At 40.6% G+C, this 27210-nt stretch overlaps 2 protein-coding genes across 5 annotated transcripts; one reads left to right on the forward strand and one right to left on the reverse strand.

Annotated features, from left to right (window-relative positions):
• Positions 1-175: 175 nt before the first annotated feature.
• Positions 176-23768, forward strand: zgc:158766 (uncharacterized protein LOC100009641 homolog). 4 transcript variants are annotated; one of them, XR_010165458.1, is made up of 24 exons: positions 176-393; positions 5408-5605; positions 6466-7687; positions 11210-11413; positions 12238-12361; positions 12800-12893; positions 13398-13484; positions 13687-13803; positions 14010-14108; positions 14429-14571; positions 14686-14824; positions 14928-15050; positions 15138-15302; positions 15510-16372; positions 16860-17109; positions 17446-17535; positions 18248-18472; positions 18685-18855; positions 18945-19122; positions 19204-19320; positions 19661-19939; positions 20851-21086; positions 21980-22113; positions 23101-23768. XR_010165458.1 is itself a non-coding variant. In XM_063879713.1 (24 exons), the coding sequence occupies exons 1-23, from the start codon at positions 325-327 to the stop codon at positions 22022-22024; spliced, it is 5238 nt and encodes a 1745-aa protein (XP_063735783.1). In that variant the 5' UTR covers positions 176-324; the 3' UTR covers positions 22025-22049; positions 23101-23768. The 4 variants fall into 4 exon arrangements, 3 of the variants coding, with proteins under 3 accessions (XP_063735783.1, XP_063735782.1, XP_063735784.1); XM_063879713.1 differs by having other exon boundaries at positions 21980-22049; XM_063879712.1 differs by having other exon boundaries at positions 21980-23768.
• On the reverse strand, positions 23378-26754 carry si:ch211-269k10.4 (uncharacterized protein LOC100150242 homolog). Its single transcript, XM_063879716.1, has 6 exons — positions 26582-26754; positions 25836-26020; positions 24502-24621; positions 24330-24386; positions 24152-24259; positions 23378-24063 (listed from the first exon to the last, which is right to left on the reverse strand). The coding sequence occupies exons 2-6, from the start codon at positions 26004-26006 to the stop codon at positions 23959-23961; spliced, it is 561 nt and encodes a 186-aa protein (XP_063735786.1). The 5' UTR covers positions 26007-26020; positions 26582-26754; the 3' UTR covers positions 23378-23958.
• Positions 26755-27210: the final 456 nt, after the last annotated feature.

Below are 27210 nucleotides of genomic sequence, written 5' to 3' on the forward strand. Positions count from 1 at the left end.
GCAGCAGTGTGCATTATCCAGCTGGAAGAGGCTTCAGTAGCAGAGCAGCAGGGCGGGGGAGGTTACGTTTTAGGGAGGGAGTGTGAGTGACTGGGGAAGCCAGCGCTCTGCGTCTCTCACGCTCCGACAGCAGTTTATTCTGCTCCAGCTGCCTACACCACAGCACACAGACAGAGCTGGGGAGAGAAAAGCCTTGGGACCTGTTGATACCACTGCAATGACTTTCAGCACTTACACAGAGGATTGTACATTGGTGGATGCGACCGCTTGGAATTGATGTCACTTGTCTCTTTACTTAAGTTTGGTGCTTCGTCTGGTGCCTAAATGCTGTCACTGGGCAAAATGCACTCCAGAGCCAAGTCTCGGAGTTGTGACAACTACCTGAGTATTAAGGTATGAACTTTAAATATGTCTTCTTTGTAGTTTTAATAAGACCTTTTGAGGATTCTGTTTCTTTTGGGTGTGTTTTTGTATGTTTTAACTCACCTGTGTTGAGTGCAAACCTGGCTCCAGTTGTTGACTGTGTGAACAATGTTTTGTTCTTATGACTACACATAGAGGCAGATATTTAGACTTTCAGAAAGTGAGAGAGCAAAGAGCAGCATGTTTGTTGTTCATAATTTTTACGTTCCTTGACCTTCATTTAGTTTGTATTTAATGCCTTTGTTTTCTAGTTTGTTTCATTATGGTAACTGAGTGTGGCATATTGTGTAAATAGTTGCATTTTCAGCAACATTTTGTCTACTGATTTCAGATACCTGCTTGTTTTTAATACTCTGTGTTCACTTTGAAGGGCATGAGGGAATTCCTCATTTATGGCCCTCCAATGTGTTCTCAATCTGTTTGATGACAAGTAAAAAGTGGCTGGCAAATATGTGGTTAAAGACAAATTAGGTGGACAGACTTTATAGGGAGCTAAACACATACATTCACTCAAATACCCCTTACTTAAAAACTTAAATGTATTTCTTCAGGAAATGTAGACATCCACATATTGCTGCTGTGTGCCATCATCAGCAAGGGTGGGCTCTCATCTTTAAACAAAAAGCAGAAGAACAAAAACAACATTTAATTAATGTGTTATTTATCTTTTTGCTGGGGTCAGTAAAATACACGAGTTTGTATCCTTTCTGATAAATCATTTTCCTTTATCATCCCTTTTGTTGTGGTATGAGTCGTGCTATATTTACCCTGCGGAGATATCAACAGACTTTGTTACTCTCCTTTGTCCCTCCTGTCACTGCTCATCACTGCTCTGATTGGTTGGAGGACCTCCATTCCTGTGTGTGTGTGTGTGTGTGTGTGTGTGTGTGTGTGTGTGTGTGTGTGTGTGTGTGTGTGTGTGTGTGTGTGTGTGTGTGTGTGTGTGTGTGTGTGTGTGTGTGTGTGTGTGTGTGTGTGTGTGTGTGTGTGTGTGTGTGTGTGTGTGTGTGTGTGTGTGTGTGTGTGTGTGTGTGTGTGTGTGTGTGTGTGTGTGTGTGTGTGATCTATAGGGTCTGTCAGGGCTGCCGAGGAACAATTTCCTGTCAATGTTGTTTTCATCCTGTATGACAAAGCCATTAGATCACTGCATAAATCAAGTCTTTCTGATAACCAATGTGGGAATTCATTATGTTTTTTCCTTTAACACAATAAAAAACTGCATCATTTTGTTGTTTTTCAAACAAGAACAATCTCTTGGCTAACAGCTTTTGTTTTGTGCAGCACCTTTAGGACACTGCTTAGAAAATATGTAGGTTTTACACTTTGCAACATATCCAATTGGCTGGTGATTATCATTAGCATCACAAGCAAGACATACAGATTTAAATGTTTTTTACGGAATAAAAAATGGTAACTTAAGCTATGGGTGGGCTAGTTTATCACCTCCAGACTTCCATTATTGTTGATCTCGCTGTCACCTCACAGACCCAGCTGTGTTTGGCACACAATCAGAGTGGGCCTCTCGGGTTAAAGTTTATCTGCTGAGATAACATTATAACATTTACCAAAGTGGCCATTCTAATATTATGACTCTTTCCACTGAAGATAGTGCTATCTAGTGTTCAAACAATGATTGTTTTTTTGTGTCATATGTATCCGGATGTGTTCAAGCACACATTTCTTTTAATACTTAGATATGCAATCTTTAGCTGAGCTGCTCTTAAAGGCACTTTTTAAAAGCAGAATTTAGATTAAAGATCTGCCAACTGCACCAAATAAATTCAATGTCATAACATATTTAATGTAAGACATTGCCTTAGCATTAATAAGTAATGTCATAGCTAACATTTAATTATTAGTGCATTATTCAGGTATTTTTATCCTTTATATCCTTGCCTCTCCTCTTCTCATAAGATACCATTTCTGTCGGTACGGATCAAAAGCTGAATCAAACTGAAGCTTCAATGGTGAGGTCGCTCTAGACTCCTTTGTTGGCATCCTGGCACCTGGCAGCGGGGCAGGTCTGAGCAACCTGTGGCCTTTGTCATCCCGCAGCCTTTGAGGCTGTTAGCAGGTTGGTTAGTGAGCAGTCTGTATGGGGGCTCCAGGGCTCTCCTGTTACACTCCCCTGGTGGCTTCATGCTCCACTGGAGGCCTGGTAGGCAGCGCCTTTTGTGTCCCTGACCCACTAAATGTGTCAGTAACCACCTCTCGCTCACTCTCTCTGTCTCTTTCTGTAGGTCTTTCACTTCTTCTTTGTGTTTGATGCACTTCTGCTCTGTTTCTTTCGCTCTGACTTAATGTTTTCTTTTTCTTCTTTGCGTTCTGATAAATGTTTTTAAAGGAGCTGTACGTGTAGAGTTACCAGCTATTAAAATAAGACATTTGCCCATGGAATATTTAATGTTTTTTATAACATAATACTGAAGTGACTTACCAACTCAAATGGCAGTATTTGTAACCAAACCAAACGTCTGTGTTTTACTGTTTTATTGAGGGACAAAACCCCCATCATGTGATTGCTTACCAGCTCTGTGCAACTTCTGAGCAGCTGGTTTGCTGACGTTATGTCCCACCTGGAGCTTGAACCATTAATTACCACCTCAGTCCTCCATCACAGGCGGATGCTTACAAAGACCTGGCATCAGAAAGGGTGGGACTTCCCAATGTGTTCCTGTCCTGGCTGAGGGTCTAAGGCTAGACATACACAACCATACACACTGCATTCCTCTGTGGCTCAGAGCGGATGGGAAGCTTAGCTTTGGTGGCTAAGCTCAGTAGTTCTGCTGAGACAGGCAAATATGTCTCCGACTAGCCAGGTGACACTTTTTGGAAATTTCCAAAAGCTTCCTGAAAATAGAAAACAATATATGTTGTTCCTTCCTTAGGGATGATGTAGTGAATATTTGCCATTCCTCTGAATGTAAAAATTGCATCTATTGTTCAGATAGGTGCAGTTTTTTGTCCATATTAAAGCATTGGATTAAATGGACAGCCACTCCTGTGAAACAGGTTGAATAGCATTTAATTGATCAATGAGTTCAAGTCTCTGTTTTTTTTCTGCCTTGGAAACCTTAAGAGAAACTCACTGGCGTGACCTAACTATGTAGGCTTTCCTCCTATTGTTAGCTTTCCTCCAATAAAAACACATGTTATTCTTTTCCTCCCGGGTGCAACAGTGACTAATGCCCAGAGACATTTTTGTCTTGCTAAAAGCAAGCTGACTGCTAATGGAGATGGGCGTTTTGTTTCAGGGCACCAAACACTGTACAGCACATACCACTTAGAGAGGCGGAGTGCACAATGAGCGCCTTGTAGTAGAGTCGTGGCATGTGTACCAATGCACTGAACTGTACTCACTCTCCTCTAATTGATGGTGCTGAGCTGCTTAGATCAACAGGACAGATCCTACAAAGGGTGAAACATGGGCTGCCTGACAGGTTTAATTCACCAGAGCACGGGCGATCTCTAGATTTCTATACATCCCTCTTTTTTTAACACACTTTTTTTGTCATGTAAATCCAGACTCGACATTCAAGTGAAAGTTAGGAGCTACATCCTCAACCCCCACGTTCTTCAGTGTGTTACACAGTTGTCATAGTGCGGACTTTCCCTGGCATTGCTATCTGTGTGGTTATCGTTGGAGGCAGATGTCTCTATTCCACTGTTGTGTTCCATTCGGGAAGGACTGATAGCCGAGGCATGTTTGGCCTTGGCTCCCACTGCTGAGAGGAAGGTCAAAGCCTGAACCGTGAACACAACTACAAGACCAGGTCAACCTCACGCAGGACTGCTCTAGTCCCAAATGACCAATCTCATCACCGGACAAGTTGTAACTAACGCTGTCTGACATGTCATCTGTTCTGGTGGGGACAGGTGGCGGTGGCCCAGGTCATGTTAGGGTCAGAAAAGTCAGCGATGACACAGTTGTTATTAGTAGCAATCATTGCACCATCCCGACTGCAACTGGAGTCCAGTCTGTACTTTCCAGTTCTGCTGTTTGTGATCGCTGACAGTGACGTCACTCCCACCAGGTGTTTCCCCTCTCTACGGTGGAAAGACCATCATGGCTGACCTTTCCTGTCATGTTCAAACTTCCTGACTGTCTGGCTAAGTGGGATCATGCAATTGTATGTTTATCTGGTTGAATTACTCTACAGTAAGCAGATGCATTGTCATTGTTGGGCAATATTTGAATGCTCTGAAATTCCGTACCAATATTCATGAGACACAAAGGTTTAATCCAGGGTAACATTTGCTATCTCCTAACTTTTCCCTTTAAGTCCATTAAAAGGTGGACATTTCTGTCTTTCAAGGAAATACTTTGCAGCTAGACTTTAGGATGGATTGCCAAACTATTTGTTTTTGAACTGTCCATCTGCCTGAGCTGCTTTGTTTATTTCTAATTACCTAATAACATGCCAATCTGCAGTGACAGCTAAACATCAGCATGTTAGCATCGTCACCGTGAGCCTGTAAGCATTGAGTTCAGCTCTGAGTCCTCTTAGATTTATTATGGTTCCTCTAAACGCACTACAAACTAGTGGTTTCTGAAATAAGGGCTAAATAATTCAAAGAGTCCAAAGAAAAAGGGCATATACATAAAAAAAATCAACAAAATGTGTTTTTCTTTTCTTTTCTTTTATGTTTGAATCTGGTAAAATGCTGCATACTAATTCACACTACTGAAAGTCCTTAAAATTAAAACCTGCGAGGGAAAAATTGTTCTTAGGTTAGCCTGCTCACAGCCCATTGCACCAAGGCCATAACCTGTGATGATGTAGACTTTGTTTGCTTTAAGGGATCAAAATCCGAAAAGGTCGGGAACTACTCGTCTACACTCTCATGTCCATATAGCATATTGTTCAGTGTTTTGTCATGTCTAAGAGACTTTAAGACTTCTTGTTACCTTGAGATATTTAGCAAAAAACGTTATCTTTTTTAAGATTCCCAACATAATCTAACTCTTTGTTTTCCTTCTCAGGACACTGAGTCTTTGGACAGCTGTATCCAGAGCACCTTGTCAGCCCTTTACCGCCCCTTCAGTGCCACCGCTGCCACCGTCCTGTGGCAGCTCTTCAGTGTGGTGGAAAGGCAGTACCGGGGAGACGGCCTCCGCTGCCTCATTGACTTCTTGCTTCCTGCCAAGAGGATCTTGCAAATCATACAACAAGAAACCTCTGTGAGTTATCGATCAATATGGGGGCTGACGTTACATTGATTTAACTTTTTGTGATTTATTCCAAAATCAAATATTGAAAATCTGCCCACACAAGAAAACAATCTTAAAGCCCTCCTAAAACAATATCCTGATCTCCTTTCCTAAACACTTTGACCAAACTAAACATTGAATAATAAATATCATGATAGATGAGCCACTAAAGTGAGGAGACAACAATGTTTTGACAAAAGAATGTGAGAACAGTGCTGCTGAGTGAATATCTCTGTCGAGTGGGAAGGGGGAGCATCAGACTGAGAGTTCATTATTGTTCTGAAAACAGATGAAAAGCTGCCATCTTTCTCTGAATAGGAAAACAGAGGCAAACTGTTGTCTATTTGAGAGGCTGCCATGGACTCTTGGGCCCAAAGTGAAATCCAATATTCTCCCTCACAGGCTTTGATTGCTGTTGGTTAGGCCTCTACAACCGAAGCACGGAAACTTTATTCCTCTGCATTCACTCTGACGATAGCAATAGTTTCTCCTAAGCATAGCCCCTGAGAACAGCTTGCTGTGCATGAGAGTCTTTGTATTGAAGCCCTTAAGCATTTAGAGCCTGTTTGTTATTCTGTCAAAGAAAAAATATTGTGTTGTGCTTGCTGCGAAACCAGGCCTGATCAGACAGGTTTTCCTTTTTAGTCGAGTGATTGCTGACAGTGATTCATCCTGTGCGTCCCATGAAAACATCTCGCCACTCCATTAAAGTTAAACATGTGTTTGAACACAGCTCTGCAGATGTCAGTCGTACCAGAGCTGAGCAATGACACACACATGATACTCTTTTATGGGAGTGGGTATTGACTGATTTCTCTCTTTTCTCTCAGGTGAGGTTCAAAGGATTGCTCTTCTATCATGAGGGGTGGCCTCTCTGCATCCACGAGAAAGTCGTCTTGCAGCTTGCCCCCCTGCACAAAGTGCGACTAAAGCAAGGAGACTTCTACTTACAGATTGTCCCTTTAGGCCGCAAGACTGCCAAGCTTGTAATAAAATGTCTGTCGGTCACTGGGCAGGCCATTACAGAGGTACCCATCGCAGAGAGCATGTATGGCAGCGTCTTCACAGCTGAGTTCTTGCAGAATGTAACACGGGACCGAAACCTGCACCCACTACAGAACTGTCTGCTCACCACTGGTACAGCTGTGTTCAGGACGCCGTGGAAGAACGTGGTCAACCCTCTGTTCGTCAGCAGCACGGCAGACGCCATCATGCAGGCGCACTGCAGCAGAGGTGGCTTCCGTGGTCATCTCAGCACCTGCAGCACCAGTGGATCCACAGGGACTCTGGACAGCCACCGCAGCTCCAGAGAGTCGCTGCACTCTCAGGGAGCTGACTCCATCTTCTCTGAGCCAAACTCACCAAACAGACCCCACATGGACCCTAGCAGTGGGAACCACAGTGACAGTGCGCCGGACACTGCTACACCCATTATTAAAATGGAAAGACCCACTGAAGAGTGTGGGATAGGGAGCGACGATAGCAGTGGGCGGGGATCCAAGCTGCTGTCTTTTAGTACAGACCTCAGTAACCCAGGCCCTTGCCGTCGCCTCCCAAGGGACTCTGTTCAATTTGAGAGTCGAAGACTTTTCAGGAAATCTTACATGGAGGCCCTGCAGAACCCCATGAGTCTCGGGTCCAGCTCTGAATCCATACTGGAGGAAAGCTCAGAGCATAGTGCTGGCTTAAGAGAGAGTACATTGACACCAGGCAGCAGCCCAGACCCCCGGACCTCCTCCAGAGAACACTTATCTCGGAGGTTGGGCAGCCGGAGCTGGCTCGGTGGTGATGACTCCAGGCCCAGCACACCTTTACTTTACTTACAGAGGGGCCTGAGGAGCGCAGAGAGACGAGCGGAAAGACGCTCAAAGTCCCTGGAGAGGACTAACAAAGCTGGTCAGGTTAAAGGCCACAGAGAGCGATCCTCTTCTGGAGGCGCAGCTGGAACCTCCCCCAAAAAGCTGATGAATGGCTACGCTCTTCGCTTTGGGAAGCTGGACCTTGAAGCAGCTTTGCCTGGTTCTGAGAGAAGAAGCAGCAAAGACGACTCAGGTATGTGATGCTGTCAAAAGAAATCAAACTGCTACTGTTACAGTTTACATGCTCATACCTTTTCTGTTGGCTTTACCATCAATAGAAAGTTCCAAAGAAGATTCATTAAGTACAGTTTTGAGACACTTACCATATGTATATTACTCAAAATGGGAGTAAAGGAACAGTTTAAACTTGGTAATTTATCAAAGTCAATTTTAAATGCAGGACATGTTACTTTACCATAATGAACAAAGGCCATATGGTTATTTTGTGTCAATCCCATACACACCTGGTGCATTAAAAACTCACTAGATCAAAAAAAGTTTATCAACACACTGCTGAAAACAGTCCCAAATAAATGCAGGATCATCTACTGTTTTAGTAAAGCTTCTTTTAAATTACAGTACTCTTTGTTTTTCGAGATTGTTTATTATTTTTTCCAACAATAAAAAACACATTTGTAAAAGGAACACATCACAGTTGAATAAGGGTTAAATATATCAAATCGATTTGGTGGTATTATATGCTTTCTGGAGAACTCTAAACGTATTTAGGATTGTATTGAGCTTTGTTTTTTTACAAGAGTGGTTGAATTTTAATTATAGTCCATGACTCATTCCTCCCTTCCTAACCTAAGGGCGCGAAAACCGAGTTTCACTCTTAATAGTAAAATAATGGCGGTTCCTCACCTGGGTGAGTACTCGTGCCCTGCAGCAGGAGTGGTTACATCAGTACGTCAGGTGGCTGCAGTTGGCGTCTGAGTTGAGACAGCTCGCATCCCTAAAGCGTTAACGCTGTCATTGGTGACAGATTGCTTTTCAAAGCCCACTCAGTGTTGTCTTTGGCACGTTCAGGGTACAGGTATGGCCCTACCATGGAAACAAAACTTCACAACCTCACCACCCTGTGTTTTCTTTACCACTCTCACTCTGTTTTTGTTGTGTTGGTTCAGACAGGGTAGCTCAGGAAAGCGCCGATGTGAAAATACCACCCAGGGAATTGAGTTGTTTTAGAAAACACAGATTCTTCCGTGAATTGAAATATGAGGTTAAAACTGGCTGAATTTATTTAAATCTTTGAATCCTAACCCTGGACAATGCCAGAGCAAAGCTAAGGTTGTAAGCATTGTTAAAATAGAGGCGATTACGTGTTCTTTTTAAGTCTGTGAAATAGCCACCATGCAGCAAAAATACAGTAGTTAAATCACATCAGTGTTGTGTTCCTGAGATTACCTCAGAGGGGATTGTATTTCAGCTGTTGCAAAGCAGGTTTCCCACAACGACAATTCAAAGGCAACAAAGGATCCTGTAAACCCTGTAAACCAACCACAGGGACCCCAGCATCCCACAATGAGATGACCCTACAGTGTTATTGGGGCTGGGGGCTGCACTGATCCCAGATGGTTTGCCTCATTTACAAAAGTTTCTTTGTAAATCAATCAGTGACTGGGGATCCACAAGGGGGAAAAAAGCCTTTCAATCCATGCCTGTGTCTTTGGAGAGTCCATTCAGTCCAGGAACACAAGATCTAACTTGCTCTGACTCACGCTACACTGAAAAAAAATACTCCGGAAGGCGTCGAATAATTCATGATATGAACTGTGCAATATCAAAACACATCCTCTGTGATTTATGAGATCAGTTACTCAGAGGTCCATCCACCAGTGCAGATTTAGCCTCTTTGACAGCTTTCAAATGTGTCCCGCAGACTACACACTACACTTTCACACAGGACAATACTCAGGAGGCTTTACTCTACATTTGCCACTTCCTCTGAAAACAAAGCAATTTAGGAAACATGCCCCAAACACTGGCCTGGCCACACAGTCGCACAGGAAATACACCGACTGTTAGAAGACAATAGAGGCTGAGCTGGGAGGGTTTACTGTCACAGAGCAGAGCAGGACAATACAAGAGGCCTCAAACTGTTTAAAATGACAACACACAACAGGTGTCCATCACAAACTGATATTTACAGATCTAACTGTGGAGTTGGCTGCACAAAGGTTTTATATTTGTTACCCAACCTATTAGTTTGTGGATGTTTTGAAAGAACCTCTCTAATTTATGACTGGGGCTCTAGGGATGGGAATGTCTGCCGGTCAGCTGGTAAGACCAACGCTTTGGTCCAGACTGAAATACCTTTACAACTAATATTGTATTTAATCTATTTTTAGTGCACAAACTAAAGGAACTGGAATGATTGTACTCCACTGGAATGTTACACATATGATTAGATAGGACAAACAACACTTAACTAATACTTTAGTTACACCTGGAGTAAATTCACAAGCTACCCTGCAGCTACAAAGTCATTAAAACTAGCTGCACCTTTACCAGCTTTGATAACACGTATATATTATTCTGAAATGGAACAATCTGCATAACAAGTCATGTTTGGGGGGCTTTAAGTATATTTTGCCTCTAATATATTTGTAATTTTATTTGAGTAAACTTTTAAATCCAGGACTTTTACTTGTAAGAGTATTCTTACACTCTGGTACTACTTTTACTAAAGTACAAAATGCAGTTCGCCCTCCTCTGTTAGCATGCTGGTAATGGCATTTAGATCAAAGCATTCCTCTGCGTAATTGTAGCCTAACTTAGCCACAGACATGACTTTAGACAGTCTTATTATATGGTATTTTAAATGTTCTCATAAAATATAAGTGTTTACATTTGTCGCAGCCTGATCTCAAGAGTGACAGACAAGAGTAAACTTGATGGTAAAATGTATGTATTTATTACAAATGTGTTGAACTAATGAAGTTAACTTACTGAGTTGAAGTCTGATATCATTAGGGTGAAAAGTAGATGAGCTACATTGGTTTTATATTTTAAAAGCAAAGGAAAACCCAACAAAATAGCCACAACTCGGATACGTGTGGATAGATAGGATCTTGGTGCTATATTCACACCAGGCTCAGGACTGTGCAGCAAACATGGCAACCAAAACAGATGAGCTGTCACACTTTTTACTACAAATCCAATACCCTTAGTTAAGTTTCTTGAGTTGTTAAACTACGGCTATTTATTTTCAAATATTATTCAACTGCTTTCTTTTGCAAATGATTAATCGTTTTTTCTTAAAAGGTTGTAAAATGACTCAGATTAACACCCTGGTTGCCCGTAATTATTCTGTCAATTATCTTACATAATTTAGCGACGCCCACTGAAGTATCCAGTGGTTTAACAGATTTACTGAGTTTTCTGCTTCAGAAATAGCTTGAAGCCTATAAACTGTGTCAGGAGCAGCATTCCTTAAACAAAGCCTCCAGGTATGGAGTATGAGGACGTGAAGATAAGAGAGTCTATTACCGCCATGAGTACTCATGAGTCAGGCTGACTAAACACCTGGTCCACACGATGACTCAAAGTGAACTCACTACTAGAGTACTTACCTCACCTATAATAAACACTTGTTTTGTGAGGAGTTACGATTACTACTGAGGTGAAAGGAAGCTTCTCATTTCCACTGATAGCACTGTATTTTTGTGCACTTTGACAATATGTGCCAACTATTTATAATTTTCTTCCACAGGACAGCGTGATGACACCATCAGCACTGAGAGCAGGCGGCACAGGCATAGCAGAGAAGAGTTGCACAGTCCTAAAGCTGCCAATGGGACAACACTCAGGCGGCCTTCAGCGTCAGGCTCAACCTATGAGAGTTTCTCAGCACTTCCTAAACTGGTGTCAGAGGTCAACCAAGAGCTGCTCACATCGGGTGCTGTGATCCTGCCAGGTAGGGAACAAGTAATGCGGACATTGCTGATATAAGCTGCTTTCATTTTGACATTACGGCTTTTCTTACAGGTATCTCATTTGAACAGGCAAACTCATTACATTTCCTTTACTGTATCATATTTCACTCACATTGAGAGCAGAACATATATCCCAGTAGCTTACCTTGTAGAGTTGCAGCCTATACTAAGGCTATGTCCTGGTCACAGTAGCCACGGGTTTGAGCACAATCTTTGGCCATTATTGATACATGTCATCCCTTCTCTCTCCCCCTTTCCTTTGTCTCTGCAGCTGTATGTATAGTAAAGGAAAAAACCATGTAACAAAAGAAATGATATGTTTTCAATCACATTTTTGAAGAATAACAGTTAATTTCACAATCAAAAAAAGCATGTCCAATGTGTTTTAACATGTTACCCATTAGTAAAAAAAACCTTTGAACTATGATATAAAAGTGTCCAACATGTCTTCTCCATTGCTGGAAATTAAGAATAGAAATGAACATTATCCTCAATTTAGTTCATGAACCTTTGTGGTCATTTTGAGTTTTTAATATACTACCGGTTTATTTCTGCATTATGTTGCACAACGTAAGGTCTTTTGTGTAAGATCATAATGCAAAACTGAGTAATACCCTTCCCAGTGTTTGTTTTTTTTCCTCACTTTTAAACAAAGTTTAAATACTTTTTGCAATAGAATCTGATCCCACATGACATTGAAGCCATAATTCTGAGCTTCTCAAAGCTTAAACCCTCCTGACATAAAAAATGATAGTTGACATGTGAGCAGTCAGTGCTGACCCCCTGCTGGCCTTCTCTCTTCCAGGAACTCGAGATCGCAGTGGGAGGGCTGTGCTGCAGGTGTGCACCAGAGCTCAGGTGTGGGCAGGTGAGAGTTGCACGGTCAGTGACCTCACCTGTTTACTGGGCTACTACTACTCCACGCTGCGGTAAGTCATGCACTCTGGGTTTGTTTTGTCTGAGTTAAGAATAACTCCAGTGACTTTCACAGCTGTGTCTTCGCCCTGAGGTTAACCTGACTGCTGGCTTGTGAAGACTGTAATAACACATTTAGAATGTTGCTTAAACCTGCAGCTGTCTTTGAGAACTTAAAAAATTAATGGAAAAAGTCAGTATTTTTATATGGGTTTAGGCCAGTAAACTTACGGATAAGAAAACCCTGCAACTTATTAGAGTCTTTCTAGTAGACGTAGCAGATAAGTGTAATTGAAGTTGTTAGACTCTCCAAATCCATCTTAAAATATGATATTATCGTCTTCTTTGGAAAGGTTTCCCTCAATTAATTTCTAAGCTGTCAAATAATAGTATTTCATGTAGTCAAGTGTTTGATAAAAGACAGTGCACTGACAGTAATGCTTCGGTTTCAGGAAAGAAAGGCGTGATCAAGGATTAACTGTTGTAATAGACAGCAGGAGGCAGCAGCCTGTTCCAGCTCTGTTGTCATCTCTGTCTGAATTACAGGTGAGCCCGCAGTGGAAAATATGTAATTACTCTCCAACACACACCCAGAGAGTGTTCAGACCTTGCTAAATCTCTGTTGTGTTCTTGGCCGGCTCTCTCAGAGTCATTGCACTATGACGTTCCTTACACACTTCTGATTGTTCTAGCTCTCAGTCTGCTACACAGTCTCCTGTTTGGTTTTCTTAAGTGACACACCTTCAAATGTGTAAGGACTGCAGGTGAAGACATTTTTCTGAAAAAAGGCTGTCCTCAGGGTTCTTGTGGGGCAGCCTGTACTTACTTGTCTGTTTTTAACCGCACACTGGGAGCGGGCTGGCTGCAAGAGACATATCATCATGTTATGGTGATGAGTTTTCATACTGATGTCAGGGTCACAATTCTTTAAACCACAACACGTGCGTCATAAGTCAGTTTTAACTGTATATTCTGTATCTACATGTGTTATAATTTATTTTCTTAATTTTATTTCACTTTGTTATTAATTTGGCTTGTTTTTATTTTCAGGCGTTAGCACCAAATGCACTTTACACTGTTCTCTTCCTGGTGGACAAGGAGACAGCAGCCAAACCCGAGAGAGACATGGATGTACAGGTGAATGACCCTTTTAATTAGATGGATGATGGGAGTTTTTAATTAAGTGATTCACACCTGTTTGAATGCTGAATCTAAGTACATTTCATGAGGGATTTGCAATCTTTTCAAATGGATTTAGATTTGATGTGTTCCCATTTAATGTTTTTTTTGTAGGCTGTGATGACTCAGAATTGTGTTTGTTTTTCGTTTCCTGCAACAGACTGAAACACTGTCGTCTCTGAAAGCCCTGCTGAAGCACATCGATCATACCCAGTTCACAAGAGAGCTGGAGGGTAACTTCCACTACGACCACAAGCACTGGATTCACTTCAGACAGGTGGGTGTGACGGAGGTGGCTGGGAGTTGTAAACATATGTGTAAACTTGCTTAATAGGTTGGTTAGGGTGGGGATACCTGTGCAATAATATTATTTTTCACTTGTTTTGTCAAAGTGATTTTGTTACTAAATTGCCTTTTTTTAAAGTTAAAGTACATTTCTTTACATTTGCTAGTGCTAATATTCTCCCTCTGTGTCTTTCACAGAAAATCGACACATTTGCCAGCAGTTGTAGCGCAGCCATCTCCTCGCTTCAGGGGTCCATCAGCACCCTGAGCAACAGCGGCAACCTGAAGACATCTAAGGTCAGAAACTAGCTCCTGCAGGCGGTCTGGCCGTCTGATTTATTATGCGTCTGACACACAATAGCTTTCGGCTGGCCTTTTTTCACCTTAACTGGAGTAAACAGTTTAGGAGTTTGTTTTATGGTTACATTTCATGATTGTTATGCTGTTTTGGTCAATAACAGGATCCCATAACAGACCAGAAACAAAACATTTTAAATAAAGATTACACCTTGGCAAACTTGAAATACAAAACAAATGTCCTAATGTAAGTAATCAACAGGAAGTGTCATGGTGATATGTATTAATTAACATTTAAGTTATGTATGTTCACCTTTCAGGAGGTTTCTGAGGTGATGGAACAGCAGAAGACCCTCATGAAGTGTGTACTCGATGACACCCGTCTAAACAGACTGCGCTTAGAAGGAGGAACTGTCCTCGCCCGCATCAGGAAGGAAGAGGCCTCTGAGAATGAAAACTACAGGTACTGAAGGAAGAGTGTGTTGACTCTCAACCACATGTGTTATTGTGAATAAAACCTGTGGTGACGATTAAATAAACTTCTCAAAACCTCTTATTGTTTTCTTTGTTTATTTAGAGATGCTGTAGACATGTTGAATGCACTGTACAACCAGGTAGATGAAGAAGTCCATAAGCTTGTGATCCTCTCCAACAAGTCTCAGAAACAGTTAGAGAGCCTGCTGGAGGTGCGCACTTTTGAGGAGCAAACACAACAGGTGAGCTTCACGCTTGTCGTTGTCATCATTGTGCTGCACATGTTCTAATGCTTTTGATGTCTTTCGAATACTCATTCAAAAAACAACCACCCTTTCTTTTCAGATCAAACTCTGGTTCAGTGTAGAGGGGGAGAAGCAGCTCACTCCTTTGGAATCAATCACTCTGTCTGTGGCCAAAGTTAAGGAGCTGAGAGAGAGCTTGGAACCGTTTCTGGAGGAGTCAGTGGTAAATATGGCCCCAAACATATTCTCATGTGTAATCTTTAGAAGAAAATCAGTGCTTTATTGATCTGTATTGTCCTTATCCTGACAGCACCAGCAGAGGCATGGTCTGCAGCTGGTCAAGGACTCTCCGGAGTCTCTCGAAGGTTCAGCTCTGCTCGACTTCAAGCAACATCTGGGCTCCATCCTCAGCAGAGTGGAGAGAAGGAAGACCCAGCTAGACATCCTAACCAACCTGTATGACTTCTATGACACTGTAAGTATTAAAAATGAAGATAAAATGGAAGCGCAAAAGCATATTTTTAATATACAGCCTGGGCTAGGATTAAGAATAAACTTTCATCCAAAGTACTTTACAATGAGTACTATATACGTCTAACATAATCCAGAAGGATTTTTTTCTGAATTACCTATACTTTGTCTCAAACTACATTATAGATTAATCTTTCTTTAAAATATGTAGGCAAACCAATGGATCGAGCACTGCCAGGATTATTTCCATCAGTTGAATCTGGACGCTACAGGTGCCGGATTTTCGCCACCTGTGGTAAAGATCCTGCAGGATTACTACACCGAGGCGTCCAAGTTCTCCATGGACAACTTCAGCATCCTCAACGACATGGTGCTCTCCCTGGAGAGTCCCCTGCAGCTTCAGCAGTGGACCACCGTGTGGCACAAGTGTCAGCAGACCAAGCAGCAGCTAGAAGAGACTTTGGCTCGAGCCATGACTCACACTCCGAACACCACGGCTGTTGACATAGAGGCTTCTTTAAAGACTCCAGAAAGCCCGATTTCCTCCACAGAACATCATGGAGTGAAAGCGTGTGTTCTTTTCCCTGTTTCACCATTAACTTTTGAGGACAAGCCCAACTCTGCTGGGCCTTTCTCCAAGAGCCCAAGCAGTTCAATCTCCTCCTCACATTTCACATTCTCCCCCGACCAAGACAGCAAACTCAGGCAGAGTCCGTCCTTGTTTGACGACACAGACAGCGACTGCACCATCGACTCGACAATATCTTGCCACTCCGAGCCCGTCTACTCTGGGACGTCCCGCCTCCGCAAGCAGCCAATGAAGAAGATCATGAAGAAGACGATGAGCTATGAGTTGACCCCGAGGGACAGCAGTCATCACTCGGACGTCAGCCACATTCATGGCTACACGGGTGTGTACATAAAGGGTTTGGAGGTGGCTAATAACGTGTCTGCGGAGAAGAAGCTGCAGAGACCTGATGTAATGAGCCCCGCATTGGGACGCAGCCGCAGCATGTCTACGCCCTCCAGGATCAACAGCGGATGCACTGAGGGAGAGGGCAAGAAACAGAGCAGGTGAGGAAGTAAACCAAAGATATTAAACATAAACTGTAATTTGGTATTATAAAAGTGTATATATATGTAGGTAAGAACAGAACAAACATGACATTTCAAAACAACTAAGCTGTAAACCTGCAGTTAAACTTCTTTTGAAAGTTCTTTAATAAAAGCGTTTCTAAATCTGTCATAAAGATTACTGTCTGGTTTTTCCTGAGATGATTCCCTGACACATATGGTTTAATTATTGATTAACGATCCCTAAAATAAGAACTTGTATTTTTATATCATAATATAATTCAGATTTAAAGAAGCAAATCGTATTTCAAATGCTGAAATATATATATACGGCGTTTTAGTGTTTTTTATTTATTAAAGGATTGCTCAATCATCAAAATGGTTTGTTAATTTGTGTGTGATTACCTGATGTTGTTTTGTATAAGTGTCAATGCATTGTAAGTATCATAAATACTCTTACACCCTATCATGTCTTTCTGTCCACCAGTAAAGTGCAGCACATCATGGACGAGATGATCACCACAGAGCGGGAGTACGTCCGCTCGCTCAGTTACATCATTGAGCACTATTTCCCCGAGATGGAGCGCCCGGATTTGCCCCAGGACTTGCGGGGGAAGCGCAGCATCATTTTCGGGAACGTGGAGAAATTGTGGGACTTCCACAGCCAGTACTTCCTGAAGGAGTTGGAGTCATGCGCCCACTCCCCGCTGTCCATCAGTAGCTGCTTTCTCAGACACGTGAGTCCAGACAGTCAGTCATTTCGCCCTGAAGCGGCACACTGACAGCCGAAAAACATCAGTCAGGTTTAAGTGGCAGTAATGATGTGCTGACCTGTAGTTACTGACTTTTTAAAAAACAATTTATGGCTTTGTTTTCAGCGTATTCAGGTTTTCACCAACGCGCAGTTCTATTATTGTTTTATCCCCTTTTAAGTCATTCATCACCAGCATAATGAACCCATACAATTACATTTTTCACTGTCTCTTAGGAGTTGACTCATTATGGCGTTTGACATGCTGAAATGCATACTTCTTACTGTAGTCAGTGTTGTAACATGTTGATCTTGTGTGCAGGAAGATCAGTTTGGAATGTATGCTCTGTACAGCAAGAATAAGCCTCAGTCCGACACTCTGCTCAGCAGCCATGGGAACGAATTCTTTAAGGTGCGTCTGGAAACTTTGGTTTCGTTCCTCGAACAGAGGCCGGTCAAAAGTTCATGATGTTTATGTGTTACACTATGGATCACAAATACATTTATGAGAAATACAATGACTTATTTTATATTGATGGATTTCAGTTATTCACAAGATAACCTATTGGTATCAAAATATATTACTGCAATAAGTGAAAATTACAGCACAGAAATGCCCAAAAATATGTTTGAGTTTGACACAATCTCAGCTCAAGATCTTTCCTCCTTGTTGTTTTCAATGTTATTAACAATATTAGGGATGGAGCTTTGAGGAAATTTAGACTCAGTGTTAACATAAAGTAAAGTCTACAAGAGAGCACATATTTTCTAGAGGTGCAACACGTATTACATTTCTTGTTATCTTAACTTCATATCACAATTTTGTATTGATCATATTTATATAAAGGTTTGGTTATGTCACGTGTTGATTTGGAAGCGAATGAATATCAGTTGTTATAGTTTAAAATGTTATACAACACAATAGCAATATCGATGATGTCCTAAAAAAATGTGGTATTGGTCATGCTCTATACTTTAACAGAGCTACTAAACAAGAAGAAACAATTATTGTCCTTCAGTTTGCACTTGTTTTAACGTTTCCACAAGTAACCCATACTAAAAACAACAGTTCGTAGTAAAAGCAGTGATGCCACGATAATAATCCTGAGTGTTTCTCCCTCCAGAATATGCAGATGGAGCTCGGGGACAAGATGGACCTGGCCTCCTACCTGCTGAAGCCCATCCAGAGGATGAGTAAATATGCGCTGTTGCTGAAAGACCTGAACAAGGAGTGCAGTCAGTCCCAGGAGCAAGAGCTGAGCGACCTCCGCACCGCAGAGGAGATGGTCAAGTTTCAGCTTCGCCATGGCAACGACCTGCTGGCGATGGATGCCATTCGTGGATGTGATGTAAGTATAAATGCGTCTGCTGCTATGAAGGATATGTTGATGTCAGCATAAAAAGGCAAACACTACTTAAGTTTATTATGAGACACTTTAACAAGAACTACTTTTAAATTGGAGGTCATCTTGTTATGCACACAGCACAGTGAGGTCAGCGTCCCACCAGGAATTGTATTGTTCCTCTCTGACGCATGTTATTGGCCGTGTTTCCTCTCCAGGTGAACCTAAAAGAGCAGGGTCAACTCCGCTGCCAGGATGAGTTCATAGTCTGGTGTGGACGGAGGAAATACCTCCGCCACGTCTTCTTGTTTGAAGACCTTATCCTGTTCAGCAAGACCAAGAAGATCGAAGGAGGATATGACTTTTACATCTATAAACAGTCCTTCAAAGTAAGAGTTTATTTTGGTTATTTTGGCAGGTTCTTCTGCTCGTACAATAACAATACATTTAACAGTGTTTCTCTATTATTTTCTTTTAGACAGCAGAGATAGGTATGACTGAAAATGTTGGCGACAGCGGCCTACGCTTTGAGATTTGGTTCCGTCGGAGGAAGTCACAGGACACGTTCATACTGCAAGCCAGCTCCGCAGAGGTCAAGGCTGTGTGGACAGCCATCATAGGGAAGATCCTGTGGAGGCAGGCGCTCAGAAACAGAGGTGCTTGTAACTGTAATTATCATCTTCATCCCATGTAAGACAAAGATTTGGGCACTAAAGATTTTCACTGCTGGATTGTAGAGTTGCGCATGCAGGAGATGGTTTCCATGGGAATTGGAAGCAAGCCTTTTATGGACATCAAGCCGAGTGATGCAGCTATCAGTGACAGAGCCATTGACTATTTCATGAAGGGGTCAGGTGAGCTTGAAAACTAGTTGTATTTTCCCTCAATCTTCACTGCAATCATGTAGATACAATTATTTCCTTTGTCTCTTGCTTACAAGTATTTTAATGTAAGGAGCTTTATGAGAGTTTTGTCAAGTTAACGCAGATGTAATCTAATCCATACTGAGTTGAAGTCATTTCATCCACAGTAAATAATATTACATTTCTGTCCTTTCACGGCACACCACAGATGCTGTAAAAAACGCTTCATGCCGTAATTACCCTCTTTAACAACCACAGGAGTTGTCATATATTCTCTTCACTTGTCATCACTCCTATGATCTCACAGCTCACTGTGTGTTTCTACCAACAGAGTCCAGGACTAGGGCATCCATCGCGGTGTCTTCGTTTGAACACGCCACTTCGTTCAAGAGACCTCACTCCACCATCTCCAACAGCAGCACCTCCTCCTCCAGCAGTCAGTCGTCCTCCTCCCTGATGGGCCCGCTCAATCTCCATCTTTACTCCTCACCCTCTCACCCGCACACACACCCACACCTGGTGACCAGCGTTCCCTCCTTTGCCCAGTGGCCCTACGACTGCATAGAGGAAGATGAGCTGGAGCAGGACACCGGGAGCCAGCCCTCCATGAGTGAGTGGCTAGTTTACCGCTGTTGAATCATTCTTTTTTGTAAAGAGCAACAAAAAAACGTCAGGAATGTATCTGTATCTGTGTTTCTTTATTATACAGATTAAAAAAAACATTCTGGGAGAAAACATACATTAAGAGGGCTTTCACTGCTACATTTGAAGATCAATTCTGCTCCATCCCACTTTCCGTTTCTACCCCTGAAAGTATTTTCTGAGCTGTGAATTTAACACCAACCTATTTTATTAAAACTGCTGTAATCAGTATCGTCTTACAGTAGAAAACTCAACAACTTTTTGATGTGTGAGGACATAAACTCTGGGTTAAAGAGACGGTATAAGCAGATCTGATCATAAAACCTTTTTCAGGACTCTTCAAACCACACAGTGCCTATAAAAGGTATTTATGTGTTCAGGTTTAACTGTCTTACAACACTGAATAAAAGTAGAGCAATCTGTAACTATAAAAGACCCTTTTAAATTATAATTAACAGATCTCTTTGAAGTGATTTAAGTTATTTACAAATGCACAATAGTATACTTTGCACATGTATTCACCCAGTCCAAGTCAGTTTTACAGTGTGTTACAAATAGCTTCACAGAGCAACATAAAAGAGATAAATGAAGTGAAACACATAAACAAGCTATATAATAAAACAGATATATACACTTTATCTGTAAGATGTTTATAGGACTACATGGGGGATTACTGCCAGTGTCATCTTTGCTGCTACCACTAGGAGCTGCCAAAGTCTGACAGTTTGAAATACTGCACATAAGAACTTCAAGAACATATAAAAGCCAACTCACTGACCTTTTTTAAACTCTCGCCTTAATAAGAAATGAATGGGAGTTTTGTGTTTTTTATCCACTACTGCAGTATTAATGTCTATTTCTCTGTGTGTTGTGTGGCAGTCACTGAGAGCTCGGAGACCTCGTCCCAGTGTACCTCCAGTGACAGTGTGACAGGGCTGAGCACCCTCACTATACCCGGGCACCCCAACCTCAGCATGGACTCCTATAACAACAACAACAACAGTGGGACCCCACCTTTCCTGTGCGCCTCAAGCCCTCCCTCCTCCATCACCTCTCCTTCCATATTCCAGAAAGAGGATGACCTCCAACCCCAGGGCACCAAGTTCATCACAGCAGTGAGTGTTTGATTATCTTCTTATACAAAGATGACCAGATGTTAATGACGTATCATGTTGTTTCATGCGAGTGCATTTTTGGATAATTAGGTAGCTGTGGTGACACCCATTTGTATTTGGTGTCTGAATCTGAAGTGCTGTGTTTTTAGATTAAGCTTACCTATATATAGATATATGAACACTTCAACCAAGAATATCTGTTTGTTTTTTTCTGCTGTTCAATTCACCGTTTGAAAAACTTTAGTTGGTTCAGGGACAGTAGGAGTACTTACATTATTAAATTGTTTAAAAGAGAGGTAATCTTCTTGATTGTACCTAAACCCTTTGAATGTAAACCATAGCCTTCTATATTGTTACCTATTGATCTTGTGAGTCTTTTCAAGTTGAGCCTTCATCTCCTATTATGGAAAGTTCAACCAAAAATGTTTGTTATATCGACTGCTACAGGGAAATAGCGTTTGAGTCAAAGGCCTATTTACTGCACTTTGTAACTCATAACGAATAAATGATGATTAGAAACATTTTAGCATCATGTTGATTTTTCGTAAAGAAGCATTAAGCCAGTACAAGGATAATGCAATTGTATTAAGCCTGTATTATAATATATAACTCTGAACATCAATGTGTACTTTTTGCAGATGCGAAAGTCTGGTTATATTTTTCTTCTTTAGTCACACGTTATTCTGAATGTGGAACTTTCATTCTGATATACTGTCTTTTCACTACACAAAAAGAGACTGACAGGCCTCTTTTAACCAATGTTGAAGAACTATTTATTTAAATTATCAGGTCATTTTTAATTTGGATTCAAGACACTGAGCATACAATTGGTAGTGAAAAGTTTTGAAGTGTTAGTTTCACTCACTACATTTTTGCTGTTCTGTTTTTACCAGAGCAAGACCTCTCATATAACAGTAGGCCTCTCTACTGTGGTCTGACTCAGAGCTGAGGGGTTTTAGCTCCGTAAGTAACCGATGTCACCGGAGCGGACACTTGTGTTGTTCCCTTCCAAGCCTCATTAACAACTGTAAGGAACCCGACTGGCTACTAATCTGTGTGAAAACGTGCATGGCACTGTGTCCTGAGGGATCTCCCTGATGGGTGGTTTGTTTTGGAAACTCCTGTCTCTTTTTCATCCTCTCTTTTCCTTCTGTGCGTCCGTTTGACATGAGGGAGAAATTTGTGTAATGAACTTTGTTATCAAGAGTTTTATGTATGTTTGAACACACGCATGCTCTGTTACCACCTTTGTTTTGGGGCTTTGGAATGCATTTGTGCTTTTTTTGTTTTTTATCTGATTAATTAGTTTTTTTATTATTTGTGTAAAATGTGTATTGTATTTAATTCAAAAGAAGAAAATATACACTAAAAGACTTCATACATAAAATATTACAATGCAAATATCAGCATTACAATTAACGCCCTGGAGGTTGTAGGAAATAAAGTTAATCCTTCAGTGGTTAAAGTAATTAGTAATCAGTGTGATTTCCTTTGTAAATTGAGTGAACTTGTCATAAAAACCTCTGCTTGGACTGATATCAATGTTGTTGACTTAAACATTTTTAATTCAATAAGAAAAAAAACAATTATATTCTGAATTTCTGAATTTTAGCTTGTTGAATCAAAGTAGTCCTAAATAGTTACATATGTGACCATTTGTTTTGAAAAAGGTTTAAGTATTTTTTTAAATATATTTAGATATGCTTCACCCAAATATCCCCTGCTGCATATTTTAGTGTTTCTTTTAATGAACATACTCTGTTCATTCTGCTCCATTCAGTGGTCAAAGAAATGTGTCAGCGTGATTTAATTTGTATAAAGCACAGTAATCTATTCATCAACAGTTCAGTTTAAAGTAAGATCAATGCAATGGACTCAAACTGTTTAAATAAGTAGGAAAAACCTTAGATGTATATTATAATGTATTCTCAAGTAAAATCATTCAAAATGCATAATGTGTAGACGAAATGTTTTTCTAAATATGTTTTCTTGTGTTTTCCTTTTCTCTCTGTAGCTGTGAAGTCCTCAAGCTGAATACTACTGACGTCTCAGTGGTTTGCTTATCAGGACAAGGAGATGGAGACAAGAGGAGTCCAGCTTCAAAGCACTAAAGGATGAAGCTCAACTATTTTATGACATTTCATTGTAATTCACTGTATATTGGATATTTTGACACTTAGTATACAATACCATGATGGTACTTAAATGGTCTGTACATTTGTTTTAAAAAACTAGGTAATAATCCATGTTTATATTGTAGATGTGTTTTACAAAAAAAAATAGCAGGCAGATCAATGTTTAACTGTCATGTTTCTTTTATTTTGTTGCCAGTCCTTTGTAATGAAACGTTTGTACAGGTGATTAAAATGTTTAAAAACATAACGTTGTATTTCTGTCTTTACAGCAGTTAAGTTTGACACTTTTTGCGTATTTCTCGCATACCCGCATAACCTTTGATTGGTAAAGCTTTCTGTGTGTGAAACCAGCTGGAAGTGTATACGCATCTGAAAAAAAAACCTTGCAGATATTTCCACTGATACTAAAGCATGAGTGTCAAACCACACACAGAGACCTTTGCATATAGATCATTATTACCGTTGCACAGAGAGACGAAGGATGAGGAGGGTTTTTTTCTTCACATGAGAGAGCTTACATTCATTTACCACAATTTCTGTGTCCTCGTGAGACTTTTAGGCGCAGACCACAGCCCCATGCCCCTATACAGGCAATCGCAATGGAACAGAAAGCCACACAAACCAACAAAAAAGTCTGCTATTACAGAGACCTAGATTATATTCAGCACTAATATACAACCCCAGTGTCCTATCCAAATAATTTATTTGAATTACGAAGTTTGTTTCAAATGTCTTCTTCAGCTTGATGATGATTTGGCCCGTTTCTCTTTATAGATCCAGAAGCAAAGGATTGCAGAGAGACAAACCTCGAGTCCCAACACACAGAATTCCAGCACTTCCATCTAGAAACATCAAGATAATGAAGTTTTATATCAGCGAATAAACAGTAATATCAGTGCTTGGTTTGTTATATTCTTTACATGGTCTTACCCTCAAATGCTGATCATTTTCTCTGCGCCAGTAAGCCAGGTCAACACTTATCAGACAAGCTGAAACTACAGCTACAATAATACAGCCCGAGTTAGCCATGAGGGACACCTGGAACAGAAGTTTTTATGAATTGTTGTTATAAATGTTGCATATTGAGCTTGTATTGAGTTGTACTCACACTTAGCAATTCTGGATATTTGAAAATCAGGTGGGAAACAGCTCCAGCAATGATGAACTGAAGGAGAAAAAGGCAAATGTTTAAGTAATTCAACAAGACCTTACAGTTGTATCTGATTCACTTTACTTTTTTATAATTTGTCAAGTTTCATTTGTTAGAAAAAGACACTTACAAGGGTTCCAGTCAGGTGGGAAACTCTAAACAGATTGAACAAAGAGCCTTCCATCTCTTGGGTTAATGCAAAAATAATTCCCACTCCAACACTCAGGAGACCACTCACCATCTGCAGAGACTGAGAGGGAAACAACTGAACAGTTCATAAATGTATTCATGACAATGCATGTAAACTGAAACTGAAAATTGTTCCCAAAACAAGATGTATTTTAGTTGCAGATAACACTCCAGTTAAAAATATTGGGCACATATTCACAGTATTATAATGATAGAAAAATGTGAGTTGTGACATTCAAGAAGTAGAAGACCACAAAACCCTCAATCAAGCATTTCCTGTTGCTGCTGGTCACACCTGCACTACGGGTACAAAGCCTTTTGGACATCCTCTTTTACTAAAACTCTAATCTGTTTGTGATGTCTTTCATAATATATAAACTTTGCTAAATCTTTAAAACATAAAAACACAGTAACAGGCAGTAAAATATTGTGGTCACTAATGCCTGGACTTTGCAAAGTAAAGGATTGATACAAAGTAGAAATGTGTGAAATACACATTCTTCATTTTTTACTATGACTGTACACAAACCATGTTTCATGTTTTTTTTAAGTTGAGACACTTTTTGATAAGGCTATTTATGGTTAGTCAGAGTTTGTGGTTTCTCGGAACAAGACATACAGTGTAGCCCAAATGTCTGCCTATGAGAGACCGTAATGTTTAAAGTACCACAGGAACATTTTTCTAAAAATCTACCAATTTACAGTAAATTACCCATATTGGTCACATTTTGCCGCTATACAGGTTATTATAAATAAATAAAAAAGGCACTTTAAAGAGTTAGCTTAAAATGGTATGAATTGAAAGTGAATATATCTGCACTTCCCTTGTTGTTTGGTGTTTGAATCTCTACGATTTTTGCACTTATTATAAGTCGCTTTGGATAAAAGCGTCAGCCAAATGAAATGTAATAATGACATACAAGTTTTCAAAAATAATGCCAGCAAAATGTACTATAACATGCAGTTTTTTAAACAGACAAGTGTTTAATCCAATCATTTGCAACGTGCAGTCAGCTCTATTCAAATAAAAACGTGACCCTCTCTTGGGTTTTGGGTCTTACACATGCTAAAGTTAGAATACAAAATGGGGGTTAATGTATACAATAGCTTGAAATTCCGATAATAATAAGGGCTGGAGTAAAAAAGTGACATTAAGTGAACACCAGTCGTACCATAAGAAGTTTAGTCAACACCTCTCTGACACAATCTCAAAAACAGTTCCAGTATGGCCTTCTCAAAGGATTGGCATTGCATCTTTAATTGTGTCAGTCTTACCCCCAATACTGCAGGTTGTTTTTTCTGCAACAGGTTGTACAGAGGCCCTTTCTGGTCCGGTAAGAGCTCTGAAGCTTGGTACAGTTGCATCATCGGCGGCTCTCTCGGGAGGGGTCTGCCTGGGGCCCCTTCGTCCTCATCGATTTCCATTTCAACATCGGCACAGGCCATGGTGCTTCTCTGACCTGGAGGGATGAAGGTTTTTTGTGTATAGAATATAGAATATAGAATATAATAAATCCAAAATCATTATGTGTTCATTCATTTATTCAAAGAACACAACAAGACCGGAACAATAGTAACCTCTTTACATTGCAATGCCATAAAACAGCCACGTAACAGATTGTAAAAATGTGAGATCTATAATTGTTGCTGACACAGTGAAGTGATGACTGAAATCATCTTTGATTTTTCTTTATTAAATGTAATTAAGATGTTGATGTTAGGGATATATTTCACTAAAATACATCCCAATGAATCATCAGCACACATAACAGCTTTACATGCATGGAACTCAACAACCAAACAATTAAAGGAGTACATGACAACAAAAATATGAATAAGGTATAACTTATATTATAACTATATAAGGTTGTCTCTATTGCAGGGCTTTTGCAGCTCCCAAAAATCGTATACTCAAGTACTTGCCGAATATTAACAGCTTGCAAATGTAAACAGTTTTTATTTCACCAAAACATCGGATCTATAGAAAAGCCTTTTAAAAAAGATACAGATTAAGATCTTACCAAGTTTGGCTTCAGAAGTAACTAATTCACGCTCTTCATCTGGGTCAAACAAGTGCCTCTCTGTTTAAGCTTGATTTTCACTTCCCTGCAAATGCTTTGAAAGATGAGGTCAGCTCACACCTTAACTTCCTCGCTCTGAAAGAGACAGATCTCTCCAAGTCATATTTTTCTGCCTTTTAGCACCTCAGTGACATAAGCGGTTATTTTTTTCAATACATTCAAGAACACAGACAAGTCAAACAACAATATATAACAATTATAATAATAATAATCAAGCTTTGACTGTTTTATATGCTTGTCATGCATGTGAACAGTGTGTGTGTGTGTGTGTGTGTGTGTGTGTGTGTGTGTGTGTGTGTGTGTGTGTGTGTGTGTGTGTGTGTGTGTGTGTGTGTGTGTGTGTGTGTGTGTGTGTGTGTGTGTGCGTGTGCGTGTGCGTGTGTGTGTGTTTGTGTGAGAAAAACAGAACAGAGTGAGAGGCACAGACAGTCGTCGTTGCAGGTCATTTCCTTGTCGAACTTATTTGAGAAAACAGGATTTCAGGTCTGAATCGAGATAAGAAAAGGGAAAAGGTATGTTGCTGAAATCCTCTACTTCAGGTCGCCACAGTGACAAAAACTGTTTAAACA

This window comes from Eleginops maclovinus, chromosome 3 (genome assembly GCF_036324505.1).
Source record: "Eleginops maclovinus isolate JMC-PN-2008 ecotype Puerto Natales chromosome 3, JC_Emac_rtc_rv5, whole genome shotgun sequence".
Lineage (NCBI taxonomy): Eukaryota > Metazoa > Chordata > Actinopteri > Perciformes > Eleginopidae > Eleginops > Eleginops maclovinus.